This window comes from Excalfactoria chinensis, chromosome 23 (genome assembly GCF_039878825.1).
Source record: "Excalfactoria chinensis isolate bCotChi1 chromosome 23, bCotChi1.hap2, whole genome shotgun sequence".
Lineage (NCBI taxonomy): Eukaryota > Metazoa > Chordata > Aves > Galliformes > Phasianidae > Excalfactoria > Excalfactoria chinensis.
The window spans coordinates 875538-893624 of record NC_092847.1 but is presented as its reverse complement, the minus strand read 5'-3'; the positions used below and the strand labels follow the sequence as shown (position 1 = coordinate 893624).

General features: G+C 62.3%; 3 protein-coding genes and 1 long non-coding RNA gene across 4 annotated transcripts; 1 reads left to right on the top strand and 3 right to left on the bottom strand.

Moving 5' to 3' along the window:
* The first annotated feature begins 2702 nt into the window (after window positions 1–2702).
* On the top strand, window positions 2703–11241 carry EPS8L3 (EPS8 signaling adaptor L3). Its single transcript, XM_072356164.1, is given in 20 exon segments — window positions 2703–2822; window positions 3013–3076; window positions 3633–3700; window positions 3767–3831; window positions 3943–4098; window positions 5880–6032; window positions 7200–7273; window positions 7639–7760; window positions 7866–7930; window positions 8013–8127; window positions 8214–8278; window positions 8456–8530; window positions 8642–8790; window positions 9991–10063; window positions 10065–10088; window positions 10181–10227; window positions 10326–10422; window positions 10509–10801; window positions 10898–11030; window positions 11141–11241. Coding segments are annotated over 19 exon segments (1833 nt in total). The 5' UTR covers window positions 2703–2822; window positions 3013–3035; the 3' UTR covers window positions 11159–11241.
* A 342-nt stretch (window positions 11242–11583) lies between these two features.
* LOC140262002 (glutathione S-transferase Mu 3-like) lies at window positions 11584–13676 on the bottom strand. The gene is made up of 8 exons (XM_072356067.1): window positions 13577–13676; window positions 12927–13002; window positions 12755–12819; window positions 12458–12539; window positions 12275–12375; window positions 12079–12174; window positions 11871–11981; window positions 11584–11790 (listed from the first exon to the last, which is right to left on the bottom strand). The coding sequence occupies exons 1-8, from the start codon at window positions 13607–13609 to the stop codon at window positions 11695–11697; spliced, it is 660 nt and encodes a 219-aa protein (XP_072212168.1). The 5' UTR covers window positions 13610–13676; the 3' UTR covers window positions 11584–11694.
* Window positions 13677–14079: 403 nt separating this feature from the next.
* Window positions 14080–16579, bottom strand: LOC140262005 (glutathione S-transferase 2-like). Its single transcript, XM_072356071.1, is given in 9 exon segments — window positions 14080–14142; window positions 14144–14176; window positions 14702–14812; window positions 14907–15002; window positions 15507–15607; window positions 15705–15786; window positions 16012–16076; window positions 16288–16363; window positions 16463–16579. Coding segments are annotated over 9 exon segments (663 nt in total). The 5' UTR covers window positions 16499–16579.
* A 752-nt stretch (window positions 16580–17331) lies between these two features.
* Window positions 17332–17716, bottom strand: LOC140262088 (uncharacterized). Its single transcript, XR_011905807.1, has 2 exons — window positions 17604–17716; window positions 17332–17525 (listed from the first exon to the last, which is right to left on the bottom strand). It is a non-coding gene; the product is annotated as an uncharacterized lncRNA (long non-coding RNA).
* Window positions 17717–18087: the final 371 nt, after the last annotated feature.

The window sequence follows — 18087 nt, the reverse complement described above, 5'->3', positions numbered from 1 at the left end:
CTGGGGGGCAGAGCACCGTCACCCCCCCCATATCCGATGGCTGCACGGGATGCTCGGGGCTGGGGGCACCTGATCCGACCTGGGGATGGGAAGCATCTCTGCTCCCTCAGCCCTTGGGATGAGGCTGAGCCCCCCGAGGGGGATGTTGGGCTGTAGGGGAGGGTCCTTCCCTTGCTGCTGCTCTCTGCAATGAAGGGGCTGCTCTCCCCTCCCTTCGCCCCCCCCCCCCCTTAATCGGTGTCATCCTGTGGCCGCTGCTGTCGCACGTTGAGGCCGCCCCGCTCCGTCCCCGCTGACCGCAGCGCCCTCCATCAGCGCTGCCCATCGCAGTGGGGGGGTCCTGGGGGTCTCCGAGCTGGCACAGCCCGCAGCCCCGCCTCAGCTGTACATCCCCGACCCCCCCATTGCCCCCCATCCCTCCCCATATCCCCCAACCCCCCTCCGTTCCCCTTACCCCCAACTCTCCCCATCTCCTCCCCGTTCCCCCCCCCAGCCCCCTATCAGCCCCCCGGCCCGGCCCAGCCCCACACCCGGAGCTGCAGCACCGCCCGGCCCCACATCTGGCTCTGATTTACTTGGAGAAGCCACACAAACCCGGGGGGGGGAACTTTGGAGGCTCCGGGAAAGCCGCGGGCAGATGCCCGGTGCAGGATGTGGGTTGTAGGTTGATTGAGGGGAGGAAAGTGGGGCTGGGATATGGGGGACGGCTGGGGCAGCGCCGCTATGGGGCAGAGGATGGAGGACCCCCCCACACACACACACACCATGGAGGGGCCTGGCCAAGAGCACAGCCCTGGAGAAGGAGCTGGACGCCGCCCCCATGAGCTCAGAGCCACGTGAGGAGGAAAAAGGGGGGAAAAGCAGAAAGAAAAAGGAGAGGAAATAGGGCTTTTCTATATGGAAAAGAACCTTCGTGTGGGGTTGGGGGCTTCGGGGGATGGAGGGAACGTGGGGGGTGGGAGCAGGGAAAGGGGGCTGGGGGGGGCACCTTCAGCTGGAGGGTATCACCTAAATGGGGCTCCCACCTTTGGGGTGTCCCCCCTTTTGGGGTGTCCCCACTTTTGGGGTGTCCCCCCCTTGCAGGTGATGCTGTGTTTCATGAAGCCGACCTTTATGGGATGCACACCTTTATGGGATGCCCTCCCCCCCCACACACCATACAAACACATTGGGGTCAGCCTACCCCACACCCCATCCTTATGCCGTGACCCCCCACCCCACAACCCCCCCCACCCCCCACCCCACAGCTGATGCCATCCAGCCCCACTTGCACAACTTCCCCCCAACCCTCAGCCGTCACCACCCCACGCTCAGCCCCACACATCCCCTACAGCCCCAATGTGGGGCAGCACGAGGCCCCAGTGGGTGCTGACGCAGCGGGACGTTCCCCCCCTCTGACCCTCCCAATGGGGTCCCCCTATTTCTAGGGAAGAGCCTTTTATGGCCACATCCCTGCACCCCAAACAGCTCAGAGCCACACGCTGCTGCCTCGTTAGTCACAGTGTTAATGAGGAGCCCGGAAAGGCCCTAATGGGGCCGTGCCTTCCTTGGAAGCACCTTCACCCCATTTCCCTGCACTGGGGGAATTGGGAGCTGCTGTTGTGTCAATGGGTTCAGGTTCCTTGTAGGATCCAGTTCCCAATAGGTTCTGGTTCCCAAATGGGATTGGGGTTACAGGTGGGTTCAGGTCACCAATGGGCTCAGGTTCTGAATGGATGTGGGTTCCCAATGGGTTCGGGTATCCAATGCCTGAATAGGGTTTAGGGTCCCTATTGGGTTCTGGTCCCATTGGATTCAGGTCCCCGTTCTGTTGTGCCCCCCAGCAGCCCCACTCTGTCCCAGCTGTGGGTCTGTGGGTGCTGCTCCCCATGGGGTTGGGGTGGCGGGGTTGGGATGTGGGGCTGATCCTCACCCCAAACTCACCCCCATCCCACTGATCACCCACCCCATAACGGCCCCATCCCACCTCCCTGCCCCCTCCGTGTGCCCTCAGTGCCCCCCACTGAGGCTGGAAACCCCCACCCGGGGGTCGGTCTGTGGGTCACATCCCACAATGAATGGGGACCCCCCCCTCCCCCAAGCCCCCTCTAACCCCCCGCCCGCACAGCGGGTCCCAGCGGTGGCAGCTGGGTGACACATGGACGTGCTGCCCCCTGGTGGCCGCATGTAGGAACTGCACCCTCATGGGGCCGCCCCCGTCGGGGGGTCCTTCCCGTGCACCGAACTGGGGGCAGGAAGGTTCCCACGTTCACCCCACCCGCATCCTATGGGGTAATAACCCCATACGTCCCCGCTGTGGGTTCCTCCCCTGCACGGTGGGGCCGAGCGGGGCGACCCACCATGGGATGGGCTGAGGGACCACACGGAGCCGGGACCCCACGGACCCGAGCAGCCCCCCAACCCAACACCCCCCGTTGTCCCCACATTGAGCTTCCGTGGGGCGAGAGCGGTCAGCGGGCGGGTGCGGGGTGGGGCGGGGTGACACCAACGGGGCGTGTGTGTGTGTGTGTGTGTGTGGGGCGGGGGGGGGTCGGGCATTGGGGTGGGGGGCAGCGGGGGCTGCATCCCCTCCAATAGGAGCTGCAAGAGGAACGTGGGGAGGGGGCGGCCCGCGGCTCTGTGGGGTGATGGGGGGGGGGGGGAGGCCGCGCTGTGCCCCACCTGGGGCTCCCCCCCCCCATATTAACCCTCCGCCCCTACCTGGAAGCGAAACGCCTCGGGGCAAAGAGCAGCGGGGTGCGGTACCGCGTCACTGCCCGATCTGCCCCACCGAGCTGAGCAGAGCGCTGCCCCACTGCGGGGATACGGGCTGCAGCCATAGGGTGAGCAGTGGGATGGGGGGGATGGGGGGAGATGGGGGGGGTGGCTGCCCGACTCGGGGGTCACGGCTTATGGGGGGGATGGGGGACACGGAGACCCCGCCGGGCAGCACGTTGGGGACCCGGGGACCCCGCAGCTCCAGCCGGGGGTTCAGCCTTTGTGCCCCCCACCCCCATTTTCTCTTCCCAGCAGCCGCCGGTATCGCCGCACTCAGGATGGGAGACACGTTCACATACTGGAGCGGACCCACAGCGCGGTGAGTCGCCCCACAGCCCGCAGGGCTCTGCTATAGGGCACAGCGCTCTGCTATGGGGCACAGTGCTCTGCTATGGGGCACAGTGCTCTGCTATAGGACACAGCGCTCTGCTATGGGGTGCAGTGCTCTGCACAGCGCTCTGTTATAGGGCACAGTGCTCTGCTATAGGGCACAGTGCTCTGCTATAGGGCGCAGTGCTCTGCTATAGGGCACAGTGCTCTGCTATGGGGTGCAGTGCTCTTCACAGCGCTCTGCTATAGGGCACAGTGCTCTGCTATAGGGCACAGTGCTCTGCTATAGGGCGCAGTGCTCTGCTATAGGGCACAGCGCTCTGCTATAGGGCACAGCGCTCTGCTATAGGGCGCAGTGCTCTGCTATAGGGCACAGCGCTCTGTTATAGGGCACAAGCAGGGCACAGTGCTCTGCTATAGGGCACAGCGCTCTGCTATAGGGCGCAGTGCTCTGCTATAGGGCACAGTGCTCTGCTATAGGGCACAGTGCTCTGTTATAGGGCACAGTGCTCTGCTATGGGGCCTCATCCGTTCCACCCGCACAGCACTGAATACGAGGGCAGCCCCCACGGCACCACCGGCTTCGCCCGACCCAGCGCCAAAAGCATCTACAGTGAGTATAGGGCCGCCCCACACATCCTGCCCCCCCATCCCCTATTAACCCCACCTGGCCCCATAGATCAGCGCAAGGATTACGGGCAGACGCTGCTCAAACCGCAAAGCGACTTCCAGCACCACGTGGAGGTAGGAGACACCCCCCATGTTGTGGGGCAGCACACGCCCCATAGCGCCCCATAGCGCCCCATAGCGCCCCATAGCGCCCCATAACGACGGCCGGGCTCATCCCCCCCCCAGCACCTTCTGACCCTGCGGCTGGAGCGGGAGCTGCGCAGCACCGAGGACTGTGTGGGGCGGCTGCGGGAGCTGGATGCGCTGGGGAAGGTTTGGGGTCAGGAGCTGCTCTTAGGGGTCCGGGACCAGGAGCTGCTGCTGAGCGACGTGGAGAGTCGGGTACCCATAGAGACCCCAGACCCACTGCATCCCCCCCCAGCGCCCCATGAGCCCTTCAGGCCCCCCCCGCTCCCATTAACCCCCAGCCCTCCCTCCCATCCCCCTTTGCCCCCATAACCTTTGTATCCCCATTAACCCCCCCCCCCATATAAACCGCACCCCACAATCCCACCCCTTACAACCTCACACACCCCATCAAACCCCACCTCGTATCTCCCACCCAACCCCATAACCCTCATAACCCCACATACCCCATCATCCCAAACCCCACGACCCCCCCATATCCCCCCAGCCCATAACCCCACACACCCCACAACCCACCACTCCATGACCTCACAAACCCCATAACCCCATGAAGCCCCCCCTACAACCCCACAACCCCCCACCCTATAACCCCATAAACCCCCGTAACCTCCCACTCCACAACCCCACAACCCCCACAAACCCCATCATCCCCCACTCCTCAACCCCACAAACCCCATAAACCCATATACACCCCCTATAGCCCCTCACACCCCATAGCCCCATATACACCCCCCATAACCCCACACACCCCATAACCCCATAACCCCATATACACCCCATAACCCCATATACACCCCCTATAACCCCATATACACCCCCTATAACCCCATATACACCCCCTATAGCCCCACACACCCCATAACCCCATATACACCCCATAACCCCATAACCCCACATACACCCCCTATAGCCCCACACACCCCATAACCCCATACACCACCCATAACCCCATACACACCCCATAACCCCATACACACCCCATAACCCCACACACCCCATAACCCCATATACACCCCATAACCCCATATACACCCCATAACCCCATAACCCCATACACCCCCCATAACCCCATACACACCCCATAACCCCATACACACCCCATAACCCCACACACCCCATAACCCCATACACACCCCATAACCCCATACACCCCCCATAACCCCACACACCCCATAACCCCATATACACCCCATAACCCCATATACACCCCATAACCCCATACACCCCCCATAACCCCATACACACCCCATAACCCCATACACACCCCATAACCCCACACACCCCATAACCCCATACACACCCCATAACCCCATACACACCCCATAACCCCATATACACCCCATAACCCCATATACACCTCATAACCCCATAACCCCATACACCCCCCATAACCCCATATTCACCCCATAACCCCATACACCCCCCATAACCCCATACACACCCCATAACCCCATACACCCCCCATAACCCCATACACACCCCATAACCCCATACACCCCCCATAACCCCATACACACCCCATAACCCCACACACCCCATAACCCCATATACACCCCATAACCCCATATACACCCCATAACCCCATAACCCCATACACCCCCCATAACCCCATACACCCCCCATAACCCCATATTCACCCCATAACCCCATACACCCCCCATAACCCCATACACACCCCATAACCCCATACACCCCCCATGACCCCATACACCCCCCATAACCCCACACACCCCATAACCCCATACACCCCCCATAACCCCATACACCCCCCATGACCCCATACACACCCCATAACCCCACACACCCCATAACCCCATATACACCCCATAACCCCATATACACCCCATAACCCCACACACCCCATAACCCCATACACCCCCCATAACCCCATACACACCCCATAACCCCATACACCCCCCATGACCCCACACACCCCCCATAACCCCATACACCCCCCGTACCCACCCGCCCCACAGGAGGAGCTGGACTCGTTCCCACTGAGCAGCGTTCAGGGCTGTTTGTCCATCCGGGACGTGGGCAGCTTCGATTCCGTGTTGGCCATTAACGTGCAGGAAAAGGGCTGGGGGGGGGGAAGCAACGTGCTGCTGTTCCAGTGCCACCAGACCGGGGTGAGAGGGGGGTGGGGGGCAACGGGGGGAGGGGGAACACATAGGGATGATGGTGGGGGTGGGGGGTTATGGGGGGGGGGGGTTAAGGGGATGTAGGGTTATGGGGTGTGAGGTTATGGGACTGTGGGGTTATGGGGTGTGGAGATATGGGGTGTGGAGATATGGGGCTGTGGGGTTATGGGGCTGTGGGGTTATGGGGGGTGGGGTTATGGGGCTGTGGGGTTATGGGGTGTGGGGTTAAGGGGTATGGGGTTAAGGGGATGTAGGGTTTTGGGGTGTGGGGTTATGGGGTATGGGGCTAGGGGGATGTAGGGTTATGAGTCTGTGGGGTTATGGGGCTGTAGGGTTATGGGGCTGTAGGGTTATGGGGTGTGGGGTTAAGGGGATGTAGGGTTATGAGTCTGTAGGGTTATGGGGCTGTGGGGTTATGGGGCTGTGAGGTTATGGGCTGTGGGGTTAAGGGGATGTAGGGCTATGAGTCTGTGGGGTTGTGGGGCTGTAGGGTTATGGGGTGTGGGGATATGGGGCTGTGGAGTTGTGGGGTATGGGGTTAAGGGGTGTTGGGTTAAGGGGATGTAGGGTTATGGGACTGTGGGGTTATGGGGTGTGGGGTTAAGGGGATGTAGGGTTTTGGGGTGTGGGGTTATGGGGTATGGGGCTAGGGGGATGTAGGGTTATGAGTCTGTGGGGTTATGGGGCTGTAGGGTTATGGGGTGTGGGGTTAAGGGGATGTAGGGTTATGGGCTGTGAGGTTATGGGCTGTGGGGTTATGGGGCTGTGGGCATATGGGGTGTGGAGATATGGGGCTGTGAGGTTATGGGGTGTGGGGTTATGGGGGGGTGGGGTTATGGGGATGTTGGGTTATGGGGTTGTGAGGTTATGGGACTGTGGGGTTATGGGGTGTGGGGTTAAGGGGATGTAGGGTTATGGGGCTGTAGGGTTATGGGGTGTGGGGTTATGGGGCTGTCTGCATATAGGGTGTGGAGATATGGGGCTGTGGGCTTGTGGGGCTGTGGGGTTATGGGGTGTGGGGTTAAGGGGCTGTAGGGCTATGGGGTGTGGGGATATGGGGCTGTGAGATTATGGGGCTGTGGGGTTAAGGGGTATGGGGTTAAGGGGATGTAGGGTTATGAATCTGTGGGGTTATGGAGCTTTGGGGTCCATCAGGCTGAGACCCTGAAGAGCAGCCTGGAGAAGCTGGTGCAGCAGCGCAAGGAGGAGCAGCGGCAGAACAGCTATGGGTACAGCTATGGGTACGGCTATGGGTACGGCTATGGGTACGGCTATGGGTACAGCTATGGGTACGGCTATGGGTACAGCTATGGGTACAGCTATGGGTACGGCTATGGGTACAGCTATGGGTACGGCTATGGGTACAGCTATGGATACAGCTATGGGGTGGGGGGCACTGCCTGTCCCAAAGGGTCACCCCTGGTGGGACCCATCCCCTCCTGCCTGCTGCTGGCACTGGGTGCTGCCCCATCTGCCCCATTGCCCCCATCCATCCCCCATCCATCCCCTATATCCATCCCCTATATCCATCCCTCATCCACCCCCCCTTCCTACCCCACACCCACGACCCCCCCCCCCGATGCCCCCCACCCAGGAATGCCCCACAGCTGCCTCCCGACCCCATATACAGCCCAGCATCCTACAGAGCTGCAGACCCCGAACACGCCGGGCCCCGACCGCTGCCCCCCATCCAACACAAACCCCCTTCAGACTATGGTGAGCCATGGGGTGGGGGGGTGGGGGTCTATGGGGCAGGTTGTGTGTGGGGTGGTTGGGTTCTGTGGGTCCCGCTGGCCCATAGGAATCCCACCTGCCCCATAGGAGCGGAGCAGAACAAGTGGATGGGCCCCAATGGGGAGATCGTGTCGGACCCCGAACGTGATGTGGTGAGACCCCCCCCCCCTTTTTGCCCCCCCCTGCCCCACATGAGGCTCCCACCCCTCTCAGCCCCCCCCCTCGTTCCTACAGCTGGTCCTTAACCACGTGCTGGGCGATATGGAGCAATTTATGGGGCGGCTGCGGGATGACGCTGGGAGCAGCCAGACCCCAAAGAAGAAGAAGAAGAAGAAGAAGAAGAAGAAAGGTTGGGGGGGGGGGGACAATAGGGGGGCATTGCTTTGGGGGCCGCCCCATTGCCAGCCCCACTGTCTGCCCCCCCCCTCCCCATAGATCTCCCCTCCAAGGCAGAATACGTGGACTTCTACCAGAAGGTGAAATACAGCCTCAACCTGCTGGTACGTCCATGGGGGGGGGACGACCTTTATGTGCATAGAGACCCCCCCCCCACATCAACCCTATGGGCACACAGACCCCGCTCCAAACACCCCCCCCCCATAAAGGGGGGCCGGGTGGTCTGGGGGGGGGGCTGCATGTGACCCTATGTGTGTCCCCCCACTATTTCCCCCCCCCAGGCATACAACTGGCTGCACATCCAGGCCCCCCCCGGCCCCAACCTGCTGGAGAACATCTTCCAGGCTCTGACCTCCGTGAGTGCCCGGGACCCCCAACTGCCCCCAACCCAAACAGCCCCAACCCAACCCCATGGGGTTGGCCATAGAGGGCTGAACGAACCCCCCCATCCCCGTCCCCATAAGCAGGTCCTGGAGCTGTGCCCCTACCCCAACCTGGCTGCAGAGGTGGAGACCCCCCTGCTGCTCCCCGAGACGCTGCAGCTGCTGGATGGGACCCTCCTGCCTGACCAGCACCGCACCTGGAAGAGCCTGGGCATGGCCTGGAACAGGAGCCGGTGGGGCGGCCCTATATCTCCAATGGGGCACATAACCCGACCCCAACCTGAACCTTCCTCCTAACCCAACCCTAACGCTCATCTAACCCAGTTCTAACCTTAACCCCAAGACAGCCCCACCTCAAACCCAATGCAACCCAACTGAACCGCAACCCCAACCCGACCCCAATCAACCCAACCCAACCCAACCCAACCCCAAAATCACTCCAACCCAACTCAACCCAACCCAACTCAACTCCAACACAACCCAACCCAATCACAACCCCAAACCAATCCCAACTTCAACCCCAACACAACTAAATCCTGACTCAACCCAACCTAATCCCAACCCAACCCCAATCCCAACCCAAAATCACTCCAGCCCCACCTCAATCCCAACCTCAACCCAACCCGACCCAATCCCAACTTCAACCCCAAAACAACCCAACTGAACCCCAACCCAACCAAACCCCAACTTAATCCCAACCCAACCCCAACAAATCACAACCCCAAACCCATCCCAACTTCAACCCCGAGACAACCCAACTGAATCCCAACCCCAACTCAAGCCCAACCCAAACTCAACCCCAACCCCAACTCAGTCCCAACCCAACCCCAATCCAATCCCAACTTCCACCCCAAAACAACACAACTGAACCCTACCCAACCCCAATCCCAACCTAACTTCAATCCCATCCAACCCCAACCCCAACCCAACCCCAACCCAACCCCAACCCAATCCCACCTTCCACCCCAAAACAACACAACTGAACCCCAACCCAACCCCAATTCCATCCAATCCTAAACCAATCCCAACCCCAACCCAACCCCAATCCCAAACCCAACCCAAACTCAACCCCAAACCCAACTCAGTCCCAACCCAACCCCAATCCAATCCCAACTTCCACCCCAAAACAACTGAACCCCAACTCAAACCCAACCCCATCCAATCCCAACCCAACCCCAATCCCAACCCTAACCCAATCTCATCCAATCCTAACTCCAATCCCAACCCAACCTCAACTCAGTCCCAACCCAACCTCAACCCAATCCCACCTTCCACCCCAAAACAACATAACTGAACCCCAATCCAACCCCAATCCCAACCCAAACTCAACCCCAACCCAACCCCAACCCAACCCAATCCCTACCCAACCCCAAGCCCATCCAATCCCATCCCCATCCCCAATCCCAACCCAACCCCAATCCCCCCCCCCGCAGGTCTCAGTACCCCAATGCTGATCTGGTCCCTCGCTACATCCCCACGTTCTCTGATGGCTGGCTGCCCCCCCCTCATGCTGAATGCAGACAACCAGCCGGTATGGGGGCTATGGGGCTGTTTATGGGGTGGGTGTTATGGGGGGGGTCGCCTCCATACAGCTCAGTTCCCCACCCTGTTCTCCCCCCATAGATACTGGAAAGGGATGGCCCCACATACGGAGATGCTCCGGGGCAGCTGTGAGTGCACCCTGACCCCCCCCCAACCCCCCCACCCGCCCCATATGGGAACGGCAGAACCCACTCAAAGCTGTGCCCCCCCCCCCCCCCACACACAGAGCACCCCCCCAGCCCCCCGCGGTGGTTCGGGTGTTGTATGAATTCCAGGGCAGGAACCCGCAGGAGCTGAGCGTGAGGATGGGGGACACCCTGCAGGTACGGCATGAGGGGAGGGGGATCAAAGGGGGTTGGGGGGGGCAGGCGACCCCCCCGCTTCACAAAGGGGATGCTGCCCCCCCCAGGTGCTGGACCAGCAGAAGAAATGGTGGTTGGTGCGGAGCCGGGGGGGGGCGCAGGGCTACGTGCCCAGCAACATCGTGGAGCCGGCGGGGCACGATGACGGGCAGCCAGGTGTGCGCCCCCCCCCCCCCCATAGAACAGCCCCAGCTCGAGGAGGGGGGGGGGGGGTCACCTCACCCCCCCTCACCCCTTTACGTGCCCCCCCCCCCCTTCAGAGCGCCCCCCCCTCGCTGCACATGGGATCCTCTCCGGCGGAGGTGACGGCGTGGCTGAAGGACAAAGGCTTCGCTCCGCTGTGCGTTGTCCCCCATTCCCCCCCATTGCCCCCCCCCCCATTAAAACGAAACCTTCCTCGCCCCCCCCCCCCCGACTCACCGCCCCCCCCCCGCAGCACCGTGCGCTGTCTGGGGGTCCTGGGGGGGCGGCAGCTGTTGCAAATGACGGCGGCGGAGCTGCGCGCAGTGTGTCCCGAGGAGTGGAGGAGGCTCCTCTTCAAGCTGTCCCCGGTCCGCTCCGCGCTGGGGGTGAGTGAGACCCCCCCCCAGAAAGGGAATAAAGGGAGGGGGGGGTGTGTGTGTAATGGGGGGGGGCTTCACGCTTATTAACCACCCGCCCCCCCCCTTTCAACCTGCAGATCGGCCCCAACGACTGACAGCGCCGATGGCAGCGGGCGGCCCCGACCCCCCCCCAAAAGGGATGGAGCAACTCGGTGTGGGGGGGGGGGGGGCAGCCCCGCAGGGACCCCCCCCCCCTGGGGCTGGGAGGGGGTTGGGGGTCCCTGCACGGAGCTGTGAGCTCCTTGTTGGGGGGGGGTAGTGTAAGAGGTGTAAAATAAACGCACTGACAGCAGCTCCGTGTGGAAACAGGGCTGTAAGGTGGGGGGTCCCACTGCCCTCCCCCCCCCCTCTTCCATTGAGCTGCCTTATTAGCACGTGGGAACGCACTATTGACCCCCCCACCCTTGAGATGGGACAACCCAAATGGGGGGGGACCCCAACCCCATCCCATCCACACAATAGGGGGGGGGGGGGCTGAGCCTGGCACCCCCCATCCCACAGCACGATGAGGGACACAGAGCACTGCAGCTCCCCTTTTATTGAGGCTGGGGTCTCCCCACCACGGGGGGGGGGGGGGTGGCAGTAAGGAAGGGGGGTGGGGGGGGGAAGGGGGCAGGACCCCCCCCCCTTATTACTCCTTCTTGCCCCCCCATTTGGCCATCTTGTTGTTGATGGGCATCTTCTGGAAGCGGCTGGACTTCAGGTACGCTGCCACCTTCTCCAGCGCCTATAGGACATAAAGGAGGGGGGGGGGGCACGTCAGCATCACCCCCCCCCTCTTAGACCCCCCCCACTCCCCCCACTGACCCCAAAGCGCTCCATGAAGCCGCACAAGTTGCTGTAGGGCTCCAGGCAGCGCGGGGCGAAGATGCGGTTCTGATCCAACACATCAAACATGAGGAAATCCACAAAGGTGAGCTATAAAGATAAGGGGGGGGGACACATATTAACAACGAAGCCATCGGAACAGCCCCATGTGCCCCCCCCCCTTTATTTGGGTGGGTGGGGGTCGCACCTTCTCCCCTGCAAACCACTTCCTATCCCCCAGGAAGGTGGAGAAGAGCTTCAGTTTGCCCGGCAGCTGCTCCATGTATCCCGGCTTCAGCTTCTCCTATTGGGGTTGGAAGGAGGGGGGGGACACACAAAGGGGTCAGCCCAACCCTATAGGGGGTCCCTATCCCCCCCCCCTAATAAGGAATGGGGGCACTCACAAAGTCGGGGCTGTAGCAGACCATCACCAAACTCATCCTGAAATCCATCACCTGGTTCTCCAGCACATCCACGCGCTGACGCTCCTCCTCCGTGTCCCCACCTGCACACACATGGTGGCACCGGGACCCCCCCCCTCACCACAACCCCCCCCCATCCATGGTGGGACCCCCCCCCACACTCACACATGTTGTGCTTGCGGGCGATGTAGCGCAGGATGGCGTTGCTCTGGGTCAGTTTGACGTCGCCGTCGATGTAATAGGGGAGCTGGGGGGGGGGGGGGGACAAAAAGAGGGGGGGTCTTGGGGATATCGGATGGGGGGGGGGCACAGCAGGGCAAAGGGAGATGGGGGTGGGGGGGCGCTAAGGCATGGGGACATGGAGGAGGGGGTGGGACATGATGGGGCTGGGGGGGGGGACATGGAGATGGGGGCCATTGAGGCACAGGGGCAATATGGAGGTGCCCCCCCCCCCCATCATACATTTGGGAAGTCCAGCCCCAGCTTCTCCTTCTCGTTGATCCATTGGCTCTTGTCATAGTCGGGGGCTGTGGGCACAAAGAGGGGTAACGCCATGATGTCCCCCCCCCACCTCCATCCCCAAAGCTGGGGGGGGGGTCTCAGGCACACAACCCTACCACCCCCCCCTCCTCACCTTCCCCGCAGCTGTACAGCTTGTCCTCATAGGCCGTCCCGGTGTGCTCCAGCAGCAGGCGGATGGCGTGGGCCAGCTGGGGGGGGGGGCACAGGCAGCAGTGAGACCCCCCCCCCCATTGTGGGAGATGCCCCCCCCCCCCAGATCTAAGCGCAGCTCTATGCGTTCTCTGCTCCCCCCCCCCCCCCATGCAACGGGAGCGCAAAGCGCAGCACGTGGCCGATGGGGGGGGGGGGCAAAGGGCGCTCCCAATGAGGGGGGGGGGGGTGGGGGGGGGGGGTTAAAATCGTCCCCGAATCAACAGCTCCTCCTCATCCCGCATAGAAAGTCAGTGGGAGACCCCCCCCCCAAGCGACCCCCTTCCAAGGCTGGGACCCCCCTGTACCCCCCTCCGCTCGCGGACCGACCCAGGAGCTGGACCCCATCGTGCCCCCCCCCCCCATCCAAACCCCTCAATACCGCAAAGCGCGGCACAAGGTTCGGAGCTTTGGGGGGGGGGGCAAAGGACCCCCATCTTCCAGGAGGGGACCCCAGAAATAAACAGCCCTTCCCCCCCCCCAAAAGATCCCCACAACTCCGAGACCCCTCAATCTACCCCCACCCCCCATAGGGGTAACGACCCCCCCCAGGGTTGGGACCCCCCCACGCACCCCACGGATGTCCCAGTATCCCAACACCGCCATTGCTCCGCGCGCTCCGTGCCCCCCTCCCACTTTGAGCGCCCCCCCTCTCAGCTCCTCCCTTTCCCGGGGGCGGGGCTTTGGGGGGGGGGTCTTAAAGGAGAATAGGGCTGCGGCGCAATGAGCGTAACCCCCCTTTTTCCTTATGGGCTGGATCCTTACTTTGGGGCTCCGCTATTTAGAGGGGGGGGTCACCCATTACCTTTGCGCCCCCCCTTGCACACACAGGGTTCCCCATTACCAGAAGGTCCCCCCCCCACACTTAATAGGATCCCCCTATCTTTGGGGGGCTCATGATGGGGGGCGCAGGCCCCAATATCCCATAACCCCCCCTCCCCATTACCCTTGTGGGGTGCCCCCCCCAATGACAGCTCCACACACACAGCAATGCAGACCCTCAGCTTTATTCTACAGAGGGATGGGGATGGGGGGGGGGGGGGCAGGGGCGGGGGGGCAGGGGGGTCCCATCCCCCTCATTCCTTCTTGTTGCACCACTTCGCTGTGTGCCAGAAGATGGGGGTCTTCAAATAGCGCCCCAGAGTGCATGTAGGATGAGATCCTGTCCAGGGCCTGGGGGGGCACAAAGGGGGGGGGGGGGGACACATATAATGTGGGGTCAGAGCAGGGACAGGGATGGGGACAGGGAAGGGAATGGGGATGGGAAGATGGATGGGGGCAGGAAGGGGACAGGGATGGGGACAATGGGGAATATGGGGACAATGGGGAGTATGGGGATGGATGGGGATGCAGAGGGACAATATGGGGATGTAGAGGGATGATATGGGGATGCAGAGGGGCAATATGGGGATGCAGAGGGGCAATATGGGGATGCAGAAGGGCGATATGGGGATGTAGAGGGGGCAATATGGGGATGTAGAGGGGCAATATGGGGATGTAGAGGGGCAATATGGGGGATGTAGAGGGGCAATATGAGGATGCAGAGGGGCGATATGGGAAGATATGAGGATGCAGAGGGATGATATGGGGATGCAGAGGGATGATATGAGGATGCAGAGGGGCAATATGAGGATGCAGAGGGATGATATGGGGATGCAGAGGGGCGATATGGGGCAGGGCTGTGGGGTCCCCTCTGACCTCGAAGCGCTGCAGGAACTGGCTCAGGTTGCCCTGCAGCTCGGGGCAGTCGGGGACAAACATGCGCTGCTGGTCCAGCACGTCGTAAGCCAGAAAGTCAATGTAGGTGAGCTGAGGGGGAAGGGGGGGGGGCAATAGGGTCAGCACGGCATCCCACCCCAACCCAAAACCCCCCTAACCCAGCAATTCCCCCCCCAGCACCCACCTTGTTCCCCACAAACCAATGCCGGGAGCCCAGGTAGCGAGAAAGCTGCCTCAGTTTCCCTGGCAGCTGCTCCAGGTAGGTCGGCTTCAGCTTCTCCTGTAGGATGGGATGGGGCCGGGATGGGGTCAGCAATGGGATGGGGTCAGCAATGGGGTGGGGTCAGCATTGGGATGGGGTCAGCATTGGGGTGGGGTCAGCATTGGGGTGGGGTCAGCATTGGGATGGGGTCAGCAGTGGGATGGGGTCAGCAATGGGATGGGATCAGCAATGGGGTGGGGTCAGCATTGGGATGGGGTCAGCAATGGGATGGGATCAGCAATGGGGTGGGGTCAGCAATGGGATGGGGTCAGCAATGGGATGGGATCAGCAATGGGGTGGGGTCAGCATTGGGATGGGGTCAGCAATGGGATGGGGTCAGCAATGGGATGAGACCCCCCCCCGACCCCCCCCCCCTTTCAACAGCAGGGGCCAGGCAGGAGGCACATCCCCACTATGGGATTCCAACCCCATAGTGGTTTCCCAATGTCCCCCCCCCCACCCCAAAGCCACCTCAGGGACCCCAATGGGGACTGACCCCCACGGTGGGGGGGGGGCGCTCACAAAGTCGGGGCTGTAGCAGAGCCTGGCGAAGGCCATGCGCAGATCCATCAGGTGGTTCTCCAGCATGTCCACGTGCTGCTTCTCCACCTCCGTCTCCCCACCTGTGGGACAGGGAACCCATCAGACCCCCCCCTCCCCACCCCACAGGACCCCCCCCCCTTCTTCCCCACATCCAGCCCCCCCCCCCCCAGCACTCACACATGTTGTGCTTGCGGGCGATGTAGCGCAGGATGGCGTTGCTCTGGGTCAGCTTGGTGTTGCCATCGATGAGATAGGGCAGCTGGGGGGGGGGGGGACGACAAAAAGAGGAGGGGTCTTGGGGATATCGGATGTGGGGGGGGCACAGCAGGGCAAAGGGAGACGGGGGTGGGGGGGCACTAAGGCATGGGGACATCAGGTTGGGGGGGTGGGACATGGGGGGGGGGGCAGCAGGGGAAGGGGGTTAAGCGATGGCAGCCCCCCCCCTCACTCTTCACAGCCCCCCTCATAACCTGGCACCGCTCACATTGGGGAAGTCGAGGCCCAGCTTCTCCTTCTCATTGGTCCAATCGCTCACGTCGAAGTCGGGGGCTGCAGGAGAGACCCCCCCCCATTGCAGCACGGTGGGAATATATGGGGGGGGGGAATAGGAGGGGGGGGGGAGGAGCAGCCTCAGCCCGCACTCTGCCCTCCCCGGGCACTGCGGAGGACTTTGTGCCTGGATCCAGGGCCGGGGGGGGGAAGGAACAGGGGAAATAGGGGGGGGGTGTATGAGGACAGAACTGGGCGCCCCCCCCCTCACCTGGCCCAGCTTTGTACTGCCGCTCCTTGTAGGGGGTGTCGGTGTACTCCAGCAGCAGGCGGATTGCCTGGGCCAACTGCGGACACAGCCAGTGCGTCACCCCCCCCCCCCCCACAAACCTCCCAGCAACCCCCCAACTCCCCCCCCCCAGACCCCCGGGCCCCCCCCGGCTCACCCCTCGGATGTCCCAGTATCCCAACGTGAGCACCATGGCAAGCGGCGGGACCCGACGGGACGTTCCGAGTAACGCAGCACAGCTCAGCCCTGCCCCCGTCCCACCCCCATCACACACACACACACACACCCCCCCCGCGTCACCGGGGGCCGCCCCCACCACGCAGAGTCCGGCCCTATCGCTGCTGCCCCCCCCCCCCCCCCGAATCACAGCGCCCCGTTTCTTACTTAAATACTTTATTTCCCATGCTTGGGTGGGTTCTGTTGTTTTGGTTTCGTGTTCCGGGGGGGGGCACAGAACGTGGGGGGGGGTGCGGGGACACAGCGATGGGAGCAGCCCCCCCTCCCCATCTCAAAGGGAGCACATGGCAGCCCCACACCGTTCTCTGTGCCAGCCGGTCCCCAGCACGATGTGACCCCCCCCCAAATGCACGGAGGTGGGTGGGGGGCAAGAAACTGGACGGAGGGGGGGGCTATTAAAAACATGGGGACCCACAGCTGGATGCTGGGGGGGGGGGGAAGTCATGTCACCACCTCCAATGTCCCCATCGTGTCACTGTGCAGGAGGTGACACCAGGACCCCCTCCCACAGCACCCATCACAACAACACCCCCCCTCAACCCCCCCAATGGGGCATAACACAGACGGAGGGGGAAAAAGCAGTGAAAAAACGACCTAAAAGACACAAACACACACGAAATTAACCATAAAAATACCAAAAGACAACGAGAAGAACTGAGGCACAACAGTGGGGACGGCAACCCGGGGCAGCAGGAGGGGACGGAGCCCCGGGGATGGCACTGGATGGAAGGAGGGGGGGGGGGGGTGGGTATATGGGGGGGGTACATCAGTGTGTGGGTGGGGGGGGGGGTGATGGACAGCACGTCCTCCTCCTGGATGGGCTCCAGCTCCGCGCTCTGCACCGCCTGCGTGATGAGGGTCAGCTCCTGGCACAGCGTCTCGAAGCGGTACCCAACGCGGATGTCGGGGACGTTGGTACGACGGATGTCGTTCCCTTCTGGTCCCTCCTTCAGGTAATGGGGGCCCAGCCAGTAGCTCTTCACCTGGGGGTAAGAGTGAGCCACGTGCACGGCACAAGGGGATGGGGGGATGCTGAGGTTTGTTGGGGTTTGTTGGGGTACCTTATGGGAGAAGCCGCTCATCAGGACGCTGTTACGGGCCAACTCGCACATGTCGCAGGAGCTCAGCTTCCAGACCTGCGTGGCGATGCTGTACTCCTCCATCAGCGGCTCCTACAGGGGGCACGTAGACTCAGCACACCCCCATAACCTCCCCCCTGACAGAGAGGGGGGTCCCAAGGTTCTCTCGCTCCTTCTGGACCTCCAGAATCCGCCAGAGCTTGGTGGCACCTTCTTGCACTGGGCCATTGCTGAGCCCATCCCATCAGCCACCGCTGACTCCATTCCATTGGTATGGCCACAACCAACAGCACGGCCATCATTGGCCCCATCCCCATGGCCATCATTGGCCCCATCCCCATGGCCAACACTGACCCCATCCCCATGGCCATCACTGACCCCATCCCCATGGCCATCATTGGCCCCATCCCAAGACCCCATCCCCACAGCCATCATTGGCCCCATCCCAATGGCCATCATTGACCCA